This window comes from Phyllostomus hastatus, unplaced genomic scaffold (genome assembly GCF_019186645.2).
Source record: "Phyllostomus hastatus isolate PE091 unplaced genomic scaffold, TTU_PhHast_1.1 phas_scaffold_78, whole genome shotgun sequence".
Classification (NCBI taxonomy): Eukaryota; Metazoa; Chordata; class Mammalia; order Chiroptera; family Phyllostomidae; genus Phyllostomus; species Phyllostomus hastatus.
The window spans coordinates 73,590,222-73,614,052 of record NW_025334041.1 but is presented as its reverse complement, the minus strand read 5'-3'; the positions used below and the strand labels follow the sequence as shown (position 1 = coordinate 73,614,052).

The following is a 23,831-nucleotide window of genomic DNA, read 5'->3' as shown; positions in this document are numbered from 1 at the left end:
AGAGCAAACGTGGCAGTTTCACTCCTCTAAGACCTCCTGATGCTGCACCATTACCTACAGGTAGTCCGAGCTCCTCAGCATGGCACTCGAGGCTCTGCCATGACCTGGCCACTGCACACCTTTCCACTTTCATCATCTGTCACAGTCAGGTATCTGTGGCCAAAGCAAAGCTGTGAAATAAGGTATGTCCCTGACGGCCCTGGAGTGTTCTACAGGTTGAAGTCTAGGTTGGCCCCACAAGGCTAAAAGGAATCATCTTCCTTTCTTTTTTCTAATCATCTTTCTCTTTAATTTAAATTCTGCCCCTACAAGTGTTAGAGGGTGAGGTTTTCCTAGATATCAAAGAATCTATGCAAAACAACAGTGGAACTTCCAGAAAGAACACCAACAGGTTAATGCTCTGAAACCTCAAGTCATGTTCTCCACCATTAAAATTGCTTTGCCATTCACCAAGGAGAATAATCTATCTTATTTTTCCCTATTCTTCTTCCAGCAGGAAAAAGAGGTGGCCAAACCTAGTGTCCATATTCCCTCATATCTGATGTTTGCTCTGGAGTGGATGGGGTGTGGAGGGGGAGAGGACAGAGAGGGGTGTGGATATGGTGAGACTCACGGCATCCTGAGAAGTGCCGCACTGTTGGCAGCATGCACCTGGGAGCGTAATATTTTGTTTTCTGTTGGTTCAGAATGACTGAGAATGAGATGCCCAGCATATCGTGAGCCCCAAGTATGTTTTTCTGTCCAGCCTGCCTCCATTTTGTTCTCCATTTTTCTGGTATAATGCATGCCCTACTCTCACCTCTTCTTCATTCCATAAAATTCTAGCAAGACTTCCAACCTCCCCCTACCTTCACAAGGCTGAGCATGTGACTCAGGCTTGGCCAAAGGCAGCAGCCCATTACCTCATCACTTGAACTGCCCCAAGGAACAGGCACAAGGCCCATGCTAGGTGAACGGGAGTCCCTTCCTGAGATAGTATACATAGATGCTGGGATGTAGGGAGGGCTCTCTTTCCTCAGAACCACTGTCGAGGACGTTGTATATCTGAAGTATCCTGTGGCCTTATCCCTGATACCCCATTGCTCTCCCCTACTACATGAAAGAAAACACCCACCAAAAGAAAGAATGAAACAACCAAGCATGTGCAGGAGAGAGGAGAGAAAACATTAGATCTATTCATGCCTAAAACCCACATGCTTTGTGTTTTCTTCCCAGTTCTGAGACAACAGACTCCTTTGCTTTGCTTTGGCTGGGTTAGGTTAGATAATGCTGCCTCTTGTCATCAACAGAGTTTTAACACAAAAGATACAGATGATTCCTTCCTTAGCCAGCACACTGTACTTACCTAGATGCTGAGTAGAAACTAGTAAAGAAAATTGAACCTTGACCTGTGCACATCAGCTGGAGATACGAGGAAGAAATTTGCCTCCAAAGAGAATAATGAGCATAAGTCAAGGGCCGTCTGCACAGACTGTCTATGAGCAAACAGAAACCCACTGTCTCTTCTCTGCTTAGAGGCTGAAAGATGGAAAGCAAAAACCAACAGAGGCCAAGTAAATACAAGAAAAGAGAAAGGATACAAAACACCATCCAGAAGACACAGGCTCACCTTCTGCAAATCATCTGCACAAACCAGAAATAAAGAGTATGTTCTAAAAAAAAAAGAAGAAGAAGAAGAAGAATATGTTCTGAGCATCTGGAATAGGGTTTAAGACCCAGCCTATACAAAGAAAATAAAACCAGAATTTGAGGACAGGCTGATATGTATATACCAAGGATGCCATAAGATGTGTGAGAATAAAATATTTCAAGGAAACTAAAAATACCATAGTGGAATTAAAAGTTGCTTTAGAGGCTTAAAGACCAGAACTGGGATATAGATTATCACACAGGTGATGTAGAGAATGAATTTAATAAGCTTTCCAGAACAGAGATTAAAATTGTGAGGGATGACAATAGTACAAGAAGATTCAGAAAAACAATAAGAAACAGAAGCAATAATGTTTTGTTTTGTTTTTCTTTTCTGAAAAGGAAAAGAAAATAACTGAAGCTATGTGTATACATATTCCAGCACTAGTTTGGAACTACAAATAAAACAAAAAGGTCACATTAGCATCTAGCCCACCTCATCTCCAGCCCCTGCCCCCACCAAAAAAGTGTGAATGGACAAATATATTAGTCAGAATGGACTCAGTTGTGCTACAGTAAGAAAATTAGTTAAGTCCCAATGATTCCGTCCACCAACTGTGTTGGCAGGTTGACAGAGGCGCTCTGCTTCACATAATCATTCAGAGGCCCCGTGTGACAAAGGCACTATTATAGCATAGCTGCATTAATTAGGGGAAAATGGCCCCTTCACTCACCGCAGCATGGGAGGAGACAAACTGAGGGATTATGCATAGGCTTTTCACTGCCTCAGCCTACACAGTCCACCATCACTTTGCCTCACATCTCATTAGGCAGAATTGTCATGTGAACCACCTCTTTGTAAGGGTGCAAGAAAATATAATCTTTGCTACACCCCAAATGAGAAGCTAACTGGGGATGGGAGCTCACTAGATGTCTAATTCAGTTACTATCATAGGAAGTAATACTAGGCTAGCTGTACTAAATGTTTCAAGACCCTTCCATCCAACCAAGAAGTCGAGTACTAAAACAGAGAAGTTGAGACATTGGATGACTGGCACTGAGCACGGAAACCAAACTATTTATCTACAGCATTAAGTTAATGACAACATATGCATCTAGAATCTAATGACTATGTCAATGGTAATGCCTGACAGAATGTCTAGCATGTAAAATATCATTTTAATAAGCAAGACCGAAAATCCCAGTTCTGAACTTCTTAGGTAAGAAGATGACATATGTTGTGACCAGAGTTTCAAAGCCAAGGACCACAGATGGAAAGGGATACATTTGGAAAGTCTTAGACTGTGCCATGGAACATCCCACCACCCATTCAGGATACACTGTTGCATGTGGTCATCCCAATGACCTTCACAAAACCTGTGTGAGAGCGAGATAAAGGAAACTTCTAAGACGGGGTGTCAAATTCATTTTCACTGGGGACCACATCAGCCTCGCATTTGCCTTCAAGGGGCCAAATGTAATTTCAGCTCCTTCACTGTTAAAGGGTAGTTACATTTATACAGTCCTAAAATTATTTCAGCCTTTTGAAGGCAACCATGAGGCTGATGTGGCCCCCAGTGACAATGAGTTCAACACCCCTGTTCTAAAAGATTCCAACAAATAGACACAAGAAAGATACCATGTTTCTGAATAGGAAGAACATGTGGAGAAATTGAGAATATTAAAACTGACCTTGGAATAAGGATATCTAAACATAAAAAACAATAGAAAAATAAACCACATTAGAAAGCCAATAAATGTAACTATATCAAAAAGTGTTATAAGGGAATTAAAAGACAAAGTGACAAAAGACATTTTTGAAACAAAGCAAAAAGGAGAAAAAGTTACCTATCTGAACATGGGATATTTTCCAGGAAAGACCATATGTTAGCCCATACATTAAGTATCAGTAGGTTGTAAAAGATAAATATTATACAAGTATCTTTTCCGACAATAGGATAAAATTAGAAATCAATAAAACCAAGTAATCATAACAGTGTGGCATACAGATAGACATGTAGAACAATGGAATAGAATCGAGTCCAGAAATAAGCCCTCACACACATGGGCAAATGCTTTTTGACAAGGGTGCCAAGACCATTCAATGGAGAAAGGAGATCTTCTCAGCACATGGTACTGGGAAAACTGGATATCCACATGCAAAAGAATGAAGTTGGTCCCTCACCTAATGCCATACACAGAAACTAACCCATAATGGATCAAGAGATCCATTTAGGTCATAAATCTAAGACCTAAAACACCTGGAAGAAAATATAGGATAAAAGTTTCATAACATCAGATTTGGCAGTGATTTCTTAGATGCAAAAGGAAAGGTACAGATAATAAAAGAAATAAACAGACAAGGTGTACTTCATGAAAATTTAAAAATTTTGTGCATCAAAAGACACAATCAACAGAGTGAAAAGGCAACCCAGAGAATGGGACAAAACATCTGCAATTATATACCTGATAAGAGATTAATATCTAGACTATACAGAGAATTCCTAAAACTCTACAACAACAACAACAACAACAAAACCCATTTCAAAAATGGGCAAAGGACTTGAAGAGATATTTCTCCAAGGAATATATGCAAATGGCCAATAAACACATGAAAAGATTCTCAACATTACTAATCATTAGGGAAATGTAAGTCAAAACTGTAATAACATAACATGTCACAGCCATTACAATGGCAACTATCAAAAATAACACAAATTAGCAAGTGTCGGCAAGGATGTGGAGAAACTGGAGCCCTTGTGCGCTGTTGGTAGAAATGTAAAATACTACAGCTGCTACAAAAAATGATTCTTCAAAAAATTAAAAATAGAATTAACATATGACCCAGCAATTCCACTTCTGGGCATCTACCCAAAAGAACTGAAAGCTGGGACACAAATGGATATTTGTACGCCCGTGTTCACAGCAGCACTATTCACAGTAACTAAAATGTGGAAGCAACTTAAGTGTCCATCAGCAGATGAATGCATAAGCAAAACAGGGTGTATGCATACAATGAAATATCATTCGACCTTACAAAGAAAGAAAATTCTGCAATATGCTACAACATGGATCAACCTGGAGGACAAAATGCTAAGGAAAATAAGCCAGTCACATAGAGACAAATACTGTATAATTCCACTTCTATGAGGCATGTAGAGTGGTCAGATCACAGAGACAGAAAGCAGAATGGTAGCTGCCAGGGCAGAGAGAGGAGGTAATGAGGACTTCTTTAGGGGACGTATAGTTTCAGTCTTACTAGATGAAAGAGTTTGGGGATAGACTGTGGTGATGGTTGAATAGCATTATTAATGTATTTAATACCACTAATCTATACACTTAAAGATAGTTAAGATGGCAAATTTCATGTTATGTGTATTTTATCACTATAATATAATTACCCTTATTATATTATAGAATTATCTAATTAATAAAAAATAAAATACTGAAAATAACAATGTGCAAAATATATGAGTAATATAAGTATTATGCTAATCATCAAAGAAGTTTTTACCTATTAAATTGGAAAAGTTTCCAAGCGAAGATATCAATCCTTACAAAGACACAGAAAGACAGGGCCTCTGATGCACCACAGTTGACAGTGTAAATTGATAGTTTCTTTAGAAATCAATGCAGGAATACACAGGTTTAAAATACCGTTTGGTAATATATCATTGAAGAATTGAAAAGACAGTGGGTGAAATTCATATACATATATTCTATTCACAGAGTCCTATCCAATCCACACACTGGAAATGTCCAGACAGTAAATAAACTGGTGTGTTCACACCACTGAGTACCGTAAAGTCACTTAAAGATTATTTGTGAAGATTTTTCAATGACTTGAGAAAATGTTCATGAAATTGAAAAAGAATTAATACTACATAAATTGTATGGGCTTATTTTTAACTATATGCACATACACAGAGAAAATGTCCAAGATAGGGGGTTGAAAACTAGTTACAAATATCTCTGGAAAGCAGGATCATGAAAATTTTTTCTCTGTGCTTTTCTGTATTTCCTAGATTTTCTATAGTGAGCCATCATACTTTTATTTAAATAACATTTTCTCAATTAGAAAATTGTGTCCTAAAACTCAATTCTCATTATTTTTTCCTTACTTTTATAACAGCCTTCTAAATGATTAGCTAAAAATGTTTAACCATTTTATGTGGTAAAACATACATAACATAAAATGTATCACTTTAGCCCTTTTAAGTATACAGTTCAGTGTCATGAAGAACTGTCACATTGTCATCCAACCAAAAAACTGAATTACAACACCAACAACTATGTACTGTGCATTTCCAACAAACACATTTTACCAACTCTATCTTCAACATAAAAAATAAACATTCCTGTTTTTGTTAACTGCCATTATTTCTATAAGTGAACTATATGTGCTATAAAATTATTTCTTGAGAATTTGAGTCTTCACTTCTTTCTCTTCCCACCATTGCAGTACAAAGAGACCAACACTTTAATCAACACCATACTTGAGGTTCAGCCAAGGTCATCTTCTGGTGGAGAGGGAAAAAGCAACGATGAAATTGTCCAAGAACTTGTTGCTTCTGTCCGGACCAGAGTTCCAGGTAATACATAATTCCTGACATCTGTATAGAATGGGATTTTTAGGAATAAACTCAGAGAGCTGAGTGATAAGCAGGTGTCCAAATTTGCTTTTAATCCCGACTTCTCTTTACAGAGAAATCTCTTCTGCTGTGCCCCTCTCCGTTTAGACATACACTAGACACCTACAGGCCCTCAACTGCCAGAAGCATAAGGAACAAATTGGTTTCTAGCCAACTTTAACCAGACTTTTTTCTGAGCTTCCTAATGTGTCCCGATCTATGCTGTCCAAGAAAGTAGCCACTAGCACAGGTAGCTACTTAAAATTATATTTAAAAGTCATTTTCTCAGTTGTAACAGCAACATTTCAAGTGCTCCCATAGTGGATAATAAGGATTATTTCCATTATTGTAAAATATTCTACTGGACAGCCCTGCTGTAAGGGAAAAGAAAACTGAAGCACTAAATAGAACAATGACTGTAAAAGTAAACTGTGTTTCTTTACTCACAATAACTCTGACCCCCAAATGGGTCTTTCCCTCACATTAAAGTTTTCCAACTCTCTGGACGCCAACTGGGTGTCCCTACAATTTAATTATGACACTAACTATCCAGAGTTAGCACAGACCAAGAGGTTGAAGGCTCAGTCCCACAACAAGACTGCCCCCCACCTTAGATGCCAATTCCAAGTCCCCGGTTGTGACCTGTACTTCTGACCAACCAGCTACAGATCAAGGGCTCCCACAGCCCCATTCCCCTTCTTGGGTTCAGTAATGTTCTACACAGGCCTCAGAAAAACAGTTAGTTACATGTACCAGTTTATTTTAAAATATATCATACAGGATCTTTTAAAAAGCCAGATGAAGAGGTCCACAGGGCAACGTCCAGAAGGCTCCTGCACGCAGGAGCTTCCGTCCCCATGAGTCAGGGTGCGCCACCCGCCTGGCACATGCACGCACCCACCAACCCAGAAGCCCTCCAGGCCCTTTCAGTTAGGGTTTCTGTGAGGGTTTCATTTCATAGTCATGGTTGGCTGATTAAATCACCAACCTCCAGCCCCTCTCCTCTCCCAGGAGGTCAGAGAGTGAAGCTGGAAGTTTCGAGCCTGTAATCGCAGGGCCGGGTCTGCTGATGACCAGCTTTCCCAGGCTCGGGGACTGTCCCAAAGTCAGCTCGTTCACATAACTAGATGTGGCTGAAAGGGGCTCCTTTTACCTTTGTCATTCAGGAGCAATGTCAGGAGCCACAGTAAAAAAAGAAAATATTATAAAAAATGATAGCCCTATTGTTTTTTATCGCTTAGGAAATTGCAAGGGTTTTAGGAACTGTGGGCAAGAGCTAGGGATGAAGATGAAAATATCTCTTATTATATTACAGTATCACAAACTGAGTCTTGCCAATAATCTTTAAGTCCCCTGAAAAACGGGGGCCTGTGTGACCTCAGAAGCCAGTTATCTGCCTCCTAAAACAGGCCTCAAAAGAATCTCTTTTCGAGTGGAGTTCTGTTGATGTTGAATTAAAACACATCAGTTATTTTAGAAAGCAGCTTTTAATAAATATAAGATGAGAGACTGGGTGGAGACGGGGTGAAGATGGATGGAGGGATGAAGATAAACTGTACTTGTCCAATGGAGTTCCACCGACATTAGAAGGTTTTCTCTCCAAGCTTTATAAAGCTTATACTTTTACTGCAAAATGACAAGTGGTGCCATCTGCTTACTGAGACTCAGGGGAGGGATGCTGTTGGCTCAACAAGAGAATGGCGGGTTTGGAGTAGCACCTGAGGGGAGTGATGGAAAGAAAAGACCAAGGACATGTAGCTGCAGCATTCTGGACCCAGGAGGCTGAACTATCCCATGTTGCTGTGTGATTTTCCCACAGAAGCCAAAATGTGAGTGGCTATGAAGGAATTGATAGATGTATTTCAGAGCCGCTCATTTGCACACACTTTACTCAGAAACGCATGGAAATGCAGTTCCTTTATTTTTTTAGAGCTTATATGAGCCTCCATTTGCTATATTGTAGGGGAAAAGAAGTGCAAAATTTTTGATCCAGCTTGACCTATGGGCCTGTTTCATAATTCAGTCAGCCCCTTTGAATTATGCTCACTAACGGGATAAATGCCAACTCGCTCTCATCTCTCAGTCTCCCCTGCGAGCCCCTCCTTTCCAAAATGCAGTGCAGGTATGCGGGGAAGAGTGAGGCTTATGTACCTGCATGGCGGAGAAGACTCAGAGTCCCTGGCACCTCTGGTCTCAGGGATGTCCCTTATCTACTGGGCAGCTTCTTGTCCTGCTAGCATTTGCCACTGACATCTGCACGGCCTGGCTCCCATTCAGCCTAGGCCAGGGGTGTCAAACTCTTTTTGACCAGGGGTCATATCAGCCTCGAGGTTGCTTTCAAAGGGCTGAATGTAACTTTAGGACTGTATAAATGTAACTACTCCTTAACAGTTGAGAGCTTGGCACTGCCGCCGAGTAGAAACAAGGTGCTGGGCCGGATAAAACAAGGTGGAGGTCCAGATTCAGCCCATGGCCCTTGTGTTTGCCACCTGTGGCCTAGGCCCAGGTTCAGGAGAAGTTGGTTTGAAGAACAGTTAAGCAAAGCAAATTACAAAAGAAATGTTATGAGGACAGAAATCAGTGACAATTGACCTGAGGAACTGGCTCTCTCTGTTTCAGAAATACTAGAAATGGAGAGTGCTTCTGAGAGCCTTTTCATCAAGGATTCTCAAGGACGCCTTAACTCCTTGACCACCGTTCTTGGACAAGAAGTGGACCGGTTTAACAATCTGCTAAAGTTAATACATGTACGCACACTGACTGCCATCACTGCTATGGGGAATCAAAGCTGTGTAGAGAATTATGTAGTAACATGCGTGTGCTTAGAATTCTCCATTCCCATCACTTCAACATTTCCATCTGAATGGGCTAACAACTTTTCAAACCCAACTGGTTAAAAATTGAGTTTACCCTCCCCTAACAATTCCACATTCCCTTTCTCTAATAATGGCTTTGCGAATACAGGGCATTACAAATCTTTGGTCTCCTCATTATCCTTACACCCTTAGAATTACCATTGGTAGACTCGGAATTTGATCAGAGACCTAAACATTCAATAAGAGAGACTCAGTTCTTGCTCCTGATTTCTAGTTTGCATTTAATAAGGGTCGTCAAGGAACATGTACAAAGGACACATGGACAAAGCCAGAAGGGGTAGGTTTGAGGGTAGGAGGTGGGGATGAGTGTACAGAGGGCATGGGGGGGTGGAGAAAACTATACTTGAAAAACAATTAAAAAGACAGAAAAACATTAAAAATAGGGCAGTCTTTATGAAGACTGTGAAAACCAGCATTTCTCGAAGTATGTGTCACAAAACACCTGTATTCGAATCCACTGTGCTGTATGTTCAAAATGTAGACTCCCAATCCCACTCCAGACCTGAGAGGGAATTACTGGAAATTCCTGGGAATATGGATTTTAAATAAAACCCCCCAGATAATTGCACTACAACTAAAACTTAAGAACAACTCTTTGGTCCTTTGCCTTATGCTCAGGAATGCTTTCACTCTAGATGGTCTTGAATGTATGATGATGGCTAAACACCTTTCTGGTTTCTATGTGCATGACTTTGATAAGGGAAACACAAAAGCTATTAGAGACCAAATATTGAGCATTAACAGGAAAAGTCTTACCATCAAGCAGGGAACCAAATACCGAGCACAGAGTCAAGGCTCAGTGATAAGACTGGGGAGGACAGGTAAGCTAATTCTCTCTTTTATAATATATTTCATTGTTTATGATATTACAGTTGTCCCAATTTTCCCCCTTTACCCTCTTTTGCCCAGTACCCCCATTCCTCCAGCAGCTCCCTCCTTTACTTCATGTCCATGGGTCATGCATGTAAGTTCTTTGGCTTCTCCATTTCCTATACTATTCTTAACATCCTCCTGTCTATTTTATTCCTACCAATTATGCTTCTTAATACCTCTACCTTTCCCCCTCCTTTTCCCCCTTCCCCCTCCCAGCCGATAACCTTCCAAATGATCTCCATATCTATGATTCTGCTCCTGTTCTGGTCATTTGCTTAGTTTGTTTTTGTAGATTCAGTTATTGATAGTTGTTAATTTGTTGCTATTTTAATGTTTATAGTTTTTATTTTCTTTTTCTTAAATAAGTCCCTTTAACATTTCATGTAATAATGGCTTGGTGATGATGAACTCCTTTAGCTTTACCTTGTCTGGGAAGTTCCTTATGTGCCCTCCCATTGAAAATGATAGCTTTGCTGGACAGAGTAATCTAGGTTGTCAGTCCTTGCTTTTCATCATTTTGATTACTTCTTACAAGTCCCTTCTTGCCTGCAAAGTTTCTTTTGAGAAATCAGCTGACAGTATTATGGGAACTCCTTTGTAGGTAACTCTCCTTTCCTCATGCTGCTCTCAGAATTCTTTAATTTTTGGCATTTTAATATAATATGCCTTGATGTGTTCCTCTTTGGGTCCATCTTGTTTAGGACTCTCTGTATTTCCTGGACTTGTATGTCTATTTCCTTCATCAAATTAGGAAGTTTTCTTTCATTATTTTTCAAATAAGTTTTCAATTTCTTGCTCTTCCTCTTCTCCTTCTGGCTGCCTTATGATTCAAATGTTGGCACATTTGGAAATGTCCCAGAAGTTCCTTATATTATCCTTGTTTTTTTCATTCTTTTTCTTCTTGCTGTTCTTGTTGAATGCTAATTTCTTCCTTATGTTCCAAATCGTTGGTTTGAATCCTGGCTTCATCCTCTCCACTGTTGGTTCCTGTAGATTTTTCTTCATTTCACTTAGTGTAACTTTCATTTCTTCCTAGGTCTTTTTTATGTTGCAGCCATACTCAGTTGGTTCTTTGAGTATCATGATCACCAGTGTTTTGAACTCTGCATCTGATAGGCTGGCTATCTCCATTTGGCTTAGTCTGAGGTTTTCTGTTCTTTCATTTGGGCCATATTTCTTTGTCTCTTCAATTTGGCAGCCTCCCTGTGTTTGCTTCTGTGTATTAGGTAGAGCTGCTGTGACTCCCTGTCTTAGTGGTGTGGCCTATTATAGAAAAGGCACCTGTGAATTGTGTGGGTCAAAGCCTTAGGAAAATCACCCAGGCATTCTGTTTCACTACTTTGTGGCTCTGTGTAGGGGGAGGACAAAGTGAGGGGACAATGCCACTGCCTGGCTTCTGGAGGTTTGCCCAGCACTCACTAGTCCTGTTTCCAGTCACTTCCTTTGCTCCCCATATGCAACTGGCGCTCTTCCAGTTGTTGTTCTGGTGCTGAATCCCAGAGGGAATGGGTCTGCATACATTTTAAGTCCATACAGGGCCTTTAAGTGGAGTCTCCTGAAAATCTGGCAGTGTCTTCCACCACCCCAACCCTCCCTGGTTTTTACAGCCAGAAGTTACAGGGATTTATCTTCTTGGTGCTGGAACCCAGGGCTGTGTGGTCTGGCTTGGGACTGGAATCACTCACTCTCAAGGTATTCCCTCCTGATTTTTATCCACCACACATGAATGTGGGACTGCCCATTCTGCCACCATCACCTCTCCACACCACACCACAGTGCCTCTCCACCCATCTCTGCATCTCTGCCCCTCACCCATCTGGATGAATGTGGTTTCTTTAAATCCTTGGTTGTCAGGCTTCCACACAGCTCAATTTTCTGATGGCTCTGGGTGTTATTTCATTTGAGGTCTAGTTGTAATTCTTTCTGTGATTGCACAAGGAGGTGAAGTATGTTTACCTATTCCTCCCTCTTGACCAGAAAAAAATCTTTTTGAGTGAAGTAAATCTTTTAAAGTAAAAGGCCATCTGTCCCCTATTAGGAAACAAAGTCTTTGAATGCTGCTGGTTGGCTGGTAACAGCTGGGCTTGTGGGTTTGGGGGACCCAGGTGAAGCTGAATGTATTGAGTCTTCACTTTAGGACTATGGTATCCAGGCAAGTATACACGAGTGTCAGCAGGCTAGGTTGCCAGGTCTGGGCTTATCATCTTCTAGATTGAGTGAATCAGGACAATGATTAATCTGCTGTGATAAAGACCCCCAAATACAGCAACCAAAACAAGACAGAAATTCACTTTGTCTCTCAGCTAACTGCCCAGAGGGAGCCCTGTCTCAGGCAGGTAGTTGATCTTGCTTTCCAGGCTCAACCAGGGAGCCCAGCTGGAGGGTTAGCTCCAGCTTTATCAGGTAGCTTCCACTTCTGGACCTAAGGTTGCTGCTCCAATTGTCCCCTTATGCCAGTCAGTGAGGGGAAAGAGAGAAAGCAGCTTTCCCATAAAAATGTGATGCAGAAGTTGCAAACAACTTGGCCACATGGCCACACTCCAGCTGCAAACCTGGCTAAGAAACAGAGTCTCTGAGTGAATTGCTCTGTGCTCAGCTAAAACTAAGGGAGAAGGGGACACTGTTGTTCAAAGTAAGAAAAAGACATGGATGGTGCTCATCGCTTGCCTCTTCCACATCACCCACTTAAAGACAGACAAGTCTAAATCACTTCCTCCATAAAATCTTCCTAGAACACCAGACTTTCCTTCTACTACCGGATGACTTAGGAGCACTTTCTCAGGGCTCCATCATTTCTGGTTCTGTGTCTATCACTGTACTTACATTGCTTTATAATTATCCTTCCATGGGTAAGGTTTCCCCAATGGAAAATCAATTTCTTCGGGGGAAAAAAAAAGAGGACAGGTATTATTAGTCACCTCTGTTTCCCTAGTGCCTGACACACTAAGTCTTCCATGAATATTTTAATGTGCAAGTGAACAAATGTGCCTCTCTGGTCTCTCCATGGTCACTTCTTGAGGTCAAACAGTAATGTCCACTGATCATGGAGAAATTCACCTCATGGAAGAAGAAGGGGAAGGAGCCTAGGAAGCAGCAGCCTGCAAGACAAGCAGGAATCAGAGCAGAGCACTCCACCTGAGGGAGGTGTGGTGGCCACAGTGCACACTGGCCTGCACCAGGACCTTCCTCACCCTGACCTCTGACCAGTCCTGCCTTGCCCTGGCTCTGTCCCAGGGAACAAACAGCAAGACAGGCCTATGGTGACAGTAGGAAAGCTATGGGAAGGTGGCTGCACCTAGGCCTCAGAGCTGCCGTCTTGGTGAGCTCACTCTCCTGGTCCAAGTAGTGATAGAACTGTAGTCAGGACAGGTCCTAGGACAGAGGAGGGCACCCTGTGATTTTGGCTCCTAGCCATAGGGAAGAACATTTTGTGGTGCACTGTGTCCCATGGAATCCATCTCTATGTTAGCTGTGTCCTCTGGGAGAATCGGCTGCAATGTGACCTCTATCTGCATTAAGAACAACTACGAGGCACGCAGCCTGATCCCTTCATCTCTCTGGCTTAAGCAATCTTCTTGCATGTAGATTGGTCTTCTGCTGCCTTTCCATTTTCAGTGTACTGTTTTGGCTCCGACTTACAGCCTCTTGCTGTACTCTGCTGCAAATGGTGCCTCAGATCACAAGGGCAAATCTAATTAAACTCTTTTTTATGCCACTGCCTCTTGTGAAGAAGCAGGAGGAGAGGCATAACTCTATGCAGGAACGGAAGGATAGGTAGCTTTATTTTGTCCCCATATTGCCTGTCTCCAGAACTATGTGCATGTGGTCCTAGGCCTTATTTTGTTTTTAAAATCAACATAAATTTGGCCTCTGACACTTTCCTATAATATCTGTCTAATACATGGCAGTAGTTTTCACACCACTGGGACCCAGGAGGGCCATTCCAATATACGTGCCCCGCCTTCATCTTCACCCAGGTGGCAAACATTACCCTGTACTTTCATGCCCACTGCTGGCTTCTGTTTTTTATTGAAGTGAGGGGAGGATACAGGACATGTCATAAGGAAGTATTTTCAGTACACAGAGACTCTCTGGTATCAGCTAAAGGACTGGTCTCATCTAAGAATCTCCCTTTTCTGTGGGCAGCCCCCTGGGCAAAGTTGGCCCATAGCATGAGGTAGTTCCCACATCCTCACCCCTCCTCCATGGTTCCCAAATCACTGCTCATCAGACCCTTCTTCCTTCCGCCTGGAGGACAGCTGAACAGCAGCATTGTTCGAAACTGTTTCTCTAGGCTTCTGGGGACGTGTCTCCTTCTCCTCTGTCCACTTCATTGGATTCTGCTATTAACCACCTGAACCACCCCACCCCAGATCTTATATTCCATGATTATGTGTTGTAAATGCATGAAAGGTTGGAGGGTCTGACCCAGCAGATGGTGTGCAGAGAGGATGGAACCCAGCAAGAGGGCCTTTCAGCCCAAGGTAGCACCTGCTACCACGAATGGGTATCATTCATTCTTATTTGTTAATTACATCTGTGAAGGGCATCACCCTTTCTTGTTCTTTCAGACTTCTCTAGAAACGCTCGACAAAGCCATTGCTGGACTTGTGGTGATGTCTGAAGAAATGGAAAAGGTGTACAACAGTTTCCTCAACAACCAGGTTCCCTCCCTGTGGTCCAACACAGCCTACCCATCCCTGAAACCACTAGGATCATGGGTCAAAGACCTTATTTTGAGGACCGCATTTGTGGACGTAAGAAAATGCTCTTCTTTGAGGTTTGATGAATCCAGTGACATGGTTGGCTCCTTGGGAAGCCCTAGCTAATTAAAATATCAACAATCCTTGAGGAATCATCTGAGCCCAAAGAAACAGAAATTTTCAGAATGGCATCACTTTAAACATCTCACACTAATTATAATGTAGTCTGTCCTTGGCCCTATCCCAACATCCCATTTTAATTCCATGCCCTTGGGCTTTCAGATCTAGTTCATGGGACCCCACCATGGGGTACAGGACCAATGGGCCCTAACTGCCAGGTATGACCTCGCTGCCATCTCCCTCTCCTATGCCCTCTGTAACAACCAGATTCTGGGTTTGTGGGCAGGCTGGTGGGTGAGGAAGTGGAACAGGGCAGGTGATAAGCATGGTGCTGGTGACTAACTCAGGACTGGTGTAGATTCTGCCTTCTGAGAGGCCCCCAGAATAGGACTTTGATTTAAATGACAAACACTATCTCAGAAAAACAGTACATTTTATTTGGTGTAATGTTTCTCCTTTAGCTGTGGCTCAAAAGAGGACAGCCTAAATCCTTCTGGATCTCTGGTTTCTTCTTTCCTCAAGGATTTCTAACAGGTACGAGTGCTTTCCCTACAGAAAAGCCTCACAGGAATGCCGTGATTTGTCATACACTGGGTCTCTAGGAACTGGCTAAATGACATGGCTGCTAATGGCCTAACCATGAGGCCACTGATCATGGGAAAGTCAAGTATAAGGCCCTACTCTCCCTCGCTTGCTAGGGGAAAAGGATGACAGGAACAGCAGATGCTCCCCATATAACCCAACCCCTGCCCCTCTCTGGTAACACCAGTGCAAGCACCACTGCCCCTGCGAACACACGCAGTGTGCCCCAGCCCCCTGCATGGCCCGTGCTGGAGGGCACTGCATGTTCTCCACCTGCTATGGCCCCAGCTCTAAGTAGCTTCCTTCCTTCTAAAAAAAAAATACCCTTTTTTAGAAAAATTATTTTTTAATTACAGTTAACTAAAAAATATTCTTGCTGTCCCTTCATTAACCCTAGGAGGTGGAGGGGGATATTCCAAGGATTCCTGATAGAGAACCCCAGAGTGGGCCAGGGCCTCTGGGCTACTAGATGCTAATTAGCTGAGCCCTTCATCCTTCTCATTCTGAATCCCTAATAAACAGCCCATACAAGAAGAGCTGAGCCAGACTGTCCAGTTGGGGAGATTGGGCTGTGAAGCTCCCTCACTGGACTGTCTCCCTCATGGGCAGAGCAATGCACTTCAAACTTAGTCATCTTCCCTCTCTTCCCAACCAGGGCCACAATACAGGTGTGGGCCCCACCCCTCCCAACAGGAAACCCACGGGCTTCCTGTCTCAGTGAACTATTCCAGAATAAGGTATTAATGGTTGAGTCTCCTCCATGGAGCAGAAGATCTCTAATGGTAGAGCAGCCTGGTTGGGGCAGGTGGGGGCTGTATTTGGGAAGTAGAGGTCTTGTTCAGAGGACACATTTTTCTGACTTTTTTTATATTTACAGGAACTCTTCAAAATCATGCTCGGAAATACAATTTTCCTATAGATGAGCTGAGTTTCAAGTACAACATGACTTCTACCTATCGGGATCAAGCCACAGTTATAGAAGCTGCCAAGAAAGTGAAGTTTGGACAAGAACTGCCCATGGACCTGGAGGTATCGTCTCCCTGACTGTCGTTACAGCAAAGCAGCAGTGTCCGTCCCACTGTCACTCACTGCCTGGGCCAGCCTCCACTGCCCCTCCTGCTTCCCATATGTGGAGCAGGATGGGCAAGAAGGGGTTCACACCCCCCAGACAAGCCCCCCAAGTAGCAATGACTAGATAGGAACTGCCTAGTCTGATTTGTAGAAATATTTTTTAAAGTAATACTGTTTTATTTCTTCAGAAACTAATTTGGTTCTGAACCCAACATTGGTGGGGGGGGGCGTGGATTCCTACACCAACAAGTAATTTTCAAACACCAGCTGGAGGTCCTACAATTCAACTCAGTTCTGACCCTACCTACCCAGAGACAGCATCAGATCCCATAGCTTAAGAGTTCAGTCCTACAAAACTGCCCCCCCGCCCCATTTCAAATGCCAGCTTCAAGCCCACATTGTCACCTGTGCTTCTGAATCACTGGCTCTAAGTGAGAGGTTCCACAGCCCCATACTGGGGTTCAATTAATTTTGCTAACATGGCTCAAAGAACTCAGAGAAACTTTTCACTTAACTAATTACTGGTTTATTATAAAAGAATATAACAAAAACAGATGGAAGAGACGCCCAGGGTAAGGCATGGGGGAAGGGCTCAGAGCTTCCATGCACACCAAGTGTGCCACTGTACCCAAACCTGCTGTTCGCCAACCTGAAGCTCTGTAAACCCTCTCGGGGCTTTATGAAGGCTTATTGCATAGTCATGAGTGATTGACTCATTGGCCTTAGGTAACCAAACTCAACCTTCTGCTCTTCTCCCCTCCCCAGAGGTGGGGTGGGTTACACTGAAAGTTCCAACCCTGTAATCACTTGATCAGCCCCACTGGCAACCAGTCCCCATCCTTAGGTGCCATCCAAAAGCCACTTCATTAACATAACAAAAGACACACTTATCACTCCCAACATTAGGAAATCCCAAGCATTTTGGGAACTGTGAGTCAGAACCACAGAGGAAGACTAAATATATATGAGAAAAATATTCTGCTTATCTAAATAACCAAATATATACTTTTCTTATAAATCACAATACCACAGATGCTACAGTAACTTTCTCTTTGTACATACAACATAGCAAGAGGTTCAAAGCAAGAATTTCAGCACCAGGCAGGCCTAAATTTAAATTCTGACGCTCCCCTTCCCCAGCTATGTGTGCTAGAGCAACTGCTATCATGTCTGCACCTCAGTGTTCCCATCCCTAAACTGGGGCCAATGCCACCACCTTCAGAGTTGTCGTGCAGTGTACATGAATGTCATGTGACCCACACATAGTGAACACACAGTAAATATTAGTACAAGATGAATTATCTGCATCATTAATTCAGCTGTCTCCTAACAGAATTGGTACGCTAGCTTTCTACATTATGTAAGTACATTAAAGAGTTAATAGGAATGCACTAAAGATGCAGTTTAAACTCTTTGCTCACACAGTTTATCCCCCCGGAGCAGAGGCTCTCCAAGTGGGGTCCCCAAACCAACAGCATCGGCATCACCTTCCCAGGTGATGCAAGGATTTCTTACAAGAAATGCAAATTTCAAGGACTCATTCCAGATCTACTGAATCAGAAACTCTGGGCTGGCACCCACAGATCTGTATACTTTAACAAGTCCTACATGGGGTTCTTGGACCACCTACGTTTGAGAACCACTGCTCTAGAATCCTAGTGATTCTCAAACTTAGCTGCAGGTTAAGATCACCAAAGGCTTTTTAAAAATCCCGATGTCCTGGCCATGCCCCAGTTAGCTCACACCAACACATCAGGCATCATTATTTTTTAAAATCCCCCTGGTAATGCCAGTATACAGGCAGGAATGCAAACTAGCGCTGCCGATCGGAGCTGCCCAGCTTAGATGCACCAAGATACTGATGTGGAAGGGAGCCTTTGCCTCAAAGCACCTGTCCACCCCAGTGGGCCTTATAATTTTTGCATGTGCCATAAAATCAAAGATTTGCTCCAGATTGCTCTAGCCAATAACGTATTCACTGACCAGTCAGTGGAGTTCAGGTGAGTGGCTATAATTAACTAAACCTGCCTTGAGATATCATGGTATCAGTGAGGAACTGCTCCTGGGTAACTCTCCCAGTATCCACTCTGCTTGGATCTGCACCCATATCCTTGAAAGACCTTGCTAAAAAAGTAACTGATGATAATCATAGCCCTCTTTTCCCAACCAATTCCCTTAAGAAGGGGGAAAGTCATCATGGTGGTACCAGGTAGTCTGAAGCCCATGAATGGGTTTTTGGGGGGCATCCCTGATTAGACATGTTGATGGAGTATGAGATTTGGTGTCAGATTGAGGCACAAGTTATTTTACATTTGAAATCCTCAGTATTCTCCTCTCTGGAGTATGAGTAATAACAGCAATCTATAGTGTGGTTCTTAGAATGAACTGAGGAGGACATGGGGCAGAGGAGACGGCCCACAGCTGCTCATCGCCTTCTCCGCCGCTCAGCTGTAAACTTCTGGGTATGTTTCAGTTGCCGTCCCCTGAAGATGGCGTTCTCGTTCACGGAATGTTCATGGATGCTTCTCGATGGGACAATAATGAGATGGTGATAGAAGACGCATTGCCTGGACAGATGAATCCCGAGCTGCCTGTGGTGCATTTTGAACCTCAACGAAATTATGAGCCAACCCCAATGCTTTACCACTCCCCACTTTATAAAACAGGGGCCCGGGCAGGCACACTCTCAACCACAGGTGAGGATGTTCTACCATGGATACAAATAATGACCAACTGCAAACTACAGCCAAAGCCCAAGCACTAAGCTTTAAGCACAGCATTTAACCAAGATTAAATGGCCAATTAGCTAAGATTAAAATGAGGCCACTTATACAAACTTATAGATGTTGTAAATTCTGTTTATTTTAATATGCAGTATGGATTAATATTTTAAGAAACTAATACTTGTTTCACCTAGTCTAATGAATAGAAAATAGTTATTGGGCAGTGACTTCTAATTTTAAAATAATGGACTGAGCAGACACTAAACTCTATCTCACCAAATCCATTGAGACTCATCAAAGAGACTTAAAAATAAATCATTAAATGGAATGCCATGCTGCAAAAAGAGAAATCTGAGTAGACCTGATAATGAGATACAGCCCTGAAAAAAGGAACCAGACAGAAAGAAAGCCGTATGAACAGGTGAGCTAATGAACTGAATGTAGACAGCTGAAGGATAAGCAAGGAGAATGAGCTGAGGAAATCCCTCAAAATACTTCGCAATGCAAATTTTTTTAAAAGGGACACTAGAAAAAGCCAAAATTTCCAAATTTATCTAGTAGGCAATATAAGGGAAAGTAGATAAAATGGAAGAGTAATAATATTTGTTAAAATAATGGCTAATGATTTCCCAGAAAAGAAGACACACTTGGGTCCTCAGATTAAGAGATCTCACAAAGTCCTGTCAGGGGTAATTTTTAAAAACATAAACAAACCATCCATTTTTTTGAAAGAAACTTAGATCTGTCAAAGTGATACTTAAGAACCACAGAAATGGAGATCACATGGAGGGTTAGCAACAGGGGAGTGGGAGGAGGAGAGAGAGGGAAAAGGTACAGAGAATAAGTAACATAGATGGTAGGGAGAAAATAGACAGGGGGAGGGCAAGAATAGTATGGGAAATGTAGAAGCTAAAGAACTTATGACACATGGACATGAACTAAAGCAGGGGAATGTGGGTGGGAGGGGGTCTGCAGGGTGGAGGGGAATGAAGAGGGGGTAATGGGACAACTGTAATAGCACAATCAATAAAATATATTTTTAAAAAAAGACTATCAGAGGAAAAGAAAATCCTCAAATTGAAGAGGTAATACGTATTAATGTGATGAGATTAAATTCCAGAGCACCAGGCAGACCCCAGACAGCTCTCCTGACCCACACTGCACGTCAAAAGACAGAAGTATCTTCAAAGGCCCAAAGCAAAACAACTTTGAACCAAAATTGGAAATGCAATCAAATTATTGTCTAAAAGAAAAGTGTGATAAAGACTGTCTTGGACATATAAGGCTCTAAGTTAATCACCACCAACTCCCTATTTCACACACATACACACACACAGTTAAATCTTTAAAAATTTTACCATAAAATGATTTTAATAATAATTTGGAACTAAATTTCCAGATGAGGAAAATACGGGAGATGGGGGAAAGCAGACGAACTAAAAAAAGTTTCCCTTTTGCATAGAGAATATAGATACTGGTGATATTTACTTTTCTAATAAAATTTCAGTTAACGTATCTTCTTTAAGGGCAACATACAGAATAGCACTAAAATAGACACTCCTATCACATGCCTGATGGCCTACTCCTATTATAAATCTAAAAAGTATTAAAAGGTATATTTTAGAATTAATAATAGTATGTGCAAGTTTTGGTGTGGACATATCCTTTTATTTATCTTGGATAAATATTGAGGATGAAATGACTAGATTGTGTAGTAAGTATATGTTTAACTTTTCAAGAAGCTACCAAAATGTCTTGCATACCATTCAACATCCCCACTAGCAGTGAGCGAGGTCTCCAGCTCCCACAGGCTCATCACCTCTTAGTGTGATTAGCCCTGCAGAGGACAGACAGCGAGGGAAGGAGGTAGACAGATAGATCTATGACATTAACCGTCTGTTCTGGGGCTTATTTATAACTCCTCTGATAAAGTGTCTGTTTAAATCTTTTGCCCATTTTTTAATTGAGTCATTGGTCTTATTATTGGCTACAATTCCAACAGGACCTCTGTCTTTTTGGCAAAAGGAACCAAGATAAGGTGGCAATTAAAAATGATGTTGCAATGGAACAAGACTCAACAAATAGATCAAAGGCACTAGACAGGAAGTACAGCAACACACTGTGCATATCTGGGAATTCGACACAGAATAGCAACATCATTCAAAACTGGTCAGGAACAGGGAAGTTACTCCATAAGTGGTTCTGGGACAATTGGTTGTACCAAACTTACATCCTTTTTTTTTTTTAAGATTTTACTTATTTATTTTTAGAGAGGGAAGGAAGGAAGAAAGAGAGAGAGAGAAACATCAATGTGCGGTTGCTGGGGGCCATGGCCTGCAACCCAGACATGTGCCCTGACTGGGAATCAAACCTGCGACACTTTGGTTCGCAGCCCGAGCTCAATCCACTGAGCTACACCAGCCAGGGCTCAAATTTACATCCATATCTCATATTACAAACAAAAATTAAATCACAGGCTGATTGCATATACTTAATCATCACTATATTTCAGCCCTAATGAAATCATGGTTTTAAGTGATAATCATCAACAGCTGCTACATCCCCAAAAAGAAAAGCAATCAGACACAAAGTGCTTCTTGATGGAAGTACACACCACCTATAAAGTACTCTTGCCAAAAAGCTCAAGCCTTAATGTGATCACATCTCTAGTACTAACTACCCCTTTACAAGGATAGAGGAATGTGTTTAAAATCACCACAGGGATGCTGTCAGCAAAATCAGACTCTGGATAACTTTACAGGCCAAACAGCCTCTTTCAAATAATATATTACAAGGGGGTAGCAAAAAGAACAGAGGGGTAAGCTACCAATTGAAAGAGATTTGAGATACATATCACCATTGTAAGGTATGAACCTTAGTTGAATCCTGAATCAAACTCATGGTTAAATATACAGACTGCATATGTACTATAAAACATCACTCAAGCACCTGCCAAGGCACCGTGCAGGGAATGGCAGGCAAAGGTAAGGAGAGGGCAGACACAGGGGTCCTCTCCTGGGGACACCACCAAATCCCCCAACTTGTGTGCATATAGCGTTTGCAATGAATGTACTGCCAGAAATAGCAACTCTTGTGTAGAGGGCAGGACCCTCTTCTCACCGTGGTCCTGGCCCCCTCACACAGAATGAAGAAACTACAAAAGTTTCTTCAGGTGTCACAGAGCTGGGACACAATATCTATGACTACCCTTAGTCACTTCAGGAGCCCCAGTGCCTAACTATGGAGTGGAACAACGGATAGATGGATGGATGGACAGACGGACGGACAGACAAATAAATGGATGCCAAGCCTATCAACTACATTCCACTGAAAGCTTAGGCCTGATTCTAATCCAGTGCTCCCAGAATGCAGAGAACTTAAAAGATAATACATATGGTTACACAAAGTCTAAGCTAGACAGGTCCTAAAGGATCATTTGTTCTAACATCTTCACTGTATAGAACATAAAACTCAAGTCCATAGAGGACTATTTGCCTATCATCTTTGGAGACAGAATCCTGACTCCAAGTAATGTACTCTTTGTATTAAGGGGTTATTCTTTAAGTAATGACCCTTCCTTTTCCCCTGTATCCTTAACCAGGTCATTCAACCAACTTTGTGGTGACTGTCCTTTTACCGTCCAAGAGGCCCAACGATTACTGGATTGCCAAGGGGTCAGCTTTGCTTTGCCAGCTGAGTGAGTGAAGCAGGCACCTCAGTGCTGAAAAAGCAGCAGCCAGAGATCTTTGAAAGGGAAAAGGGTCTATGTAACTTGTATGTGATCAAATCAGCATTGCTTCTGATCTAAGGGTAGTAAATGTGGCTTTCATTTCTGTTATAATCCAAAATAAAGTGGGTTTTTTTCCTTCTGTTGGTAATTCAAGCTCTGATGTGAAAGCAGTGGGTTCAGCACCCACCTCCTAAACCTGCTCCCCTCCCACAAATGAGAGCCAGGCAGCTTCCCCCTAGTCACCTGGAAGGCCCCCAGGGGCAGCCAGAGCTCGGTCTTCCTTACCCACAGGCTTCCTTCCTCTTCACACATGAGAGGTCCGGTATATGCTTCAGTCACCCCGCCCCAGATGAAGTTGAAGACTCAGAGCCTTCATCATGGGAGACTGATGCAGTGACCCTGACATCTGTAGCAAATGAGAGGAAGACAACCCTGGCCCAGGGCACCAGTTCCCCGACTCCACATGGCTGTATCACAATCCTTAGAAGAGCCTGTGCTTTCAGCAAAGTGCAGGTGGGTCCGGCCCAGCTCCGAGGAATTTCCCCTTCCATGTTAGGATGAACCCATGTGAACAATGGACAAGTGCCTCCCAGGTGCACTTGACCCTGCCGCCTCAAAAGCAGGGTTAGTTGCACCAGTGCGAAGGAGTGAGGCAAACCATTTTGTGTCACCCCTGCCAACAAGGGTCTGTTTGCTTGCCCTCGGCCATAACATGAGCCAAGAGCCTGGGAATGCCTAAGCAGGATGTGGGCCTCTGGAGAAAGCCAACCACCCCCTTACAGAAAGTTGGAGGAACCAGGTCAATTATAGTAATCCAACCCTCCATTTTACCTCCACCTCCCCACCTTCGTCCCCACACCTATCGAAGTGAAGAACAGACTCAGGGCACAGAG

General features: G+C 42.6%; 1 protein-coding gene across 1 annotated transcript in view; it reads left to right on the top strand.

The window, feature by feature from the left end:
* The window catches only part of DNAH6 (dynein axonemal heavy chain 6), a 247,493-nt gene extending 224,580 nt beyond the window's left edge, over positions 1-22,913 (top strand). Inside the window, exons 70-76 of the mRNA XM_045828050.1 lie at positions 6,092-6,221; positions 8,880-9,007; positions 14,581-14,766; positions 15,294-15,366; positions 16,292-16,443; positions 18,959-19,181; positions 22,810-22,913. Of these exons, the coding sequence (XP_045684006.1) occupies positions 6,092-6,221; positions 8,880-9,007; positions 14,581-14,766; positions 15,294-15,366; positions 16,292-16,443; positions 18,959-19,181; positions 22,810-22,913 (996 nt within the window). The remainder of the gene's footprint in view (positions 1-6,091; positions 6,222-8,879; positions 9,008-14,580; positions 14,767-15,293; positions 15,367-16,291; positions 16,444-18,958; positions 19,182-22,809) is intronic.
* The last annotated feature ends 918 nt before the right edge of the window (positions 22,914-23,831 follow it).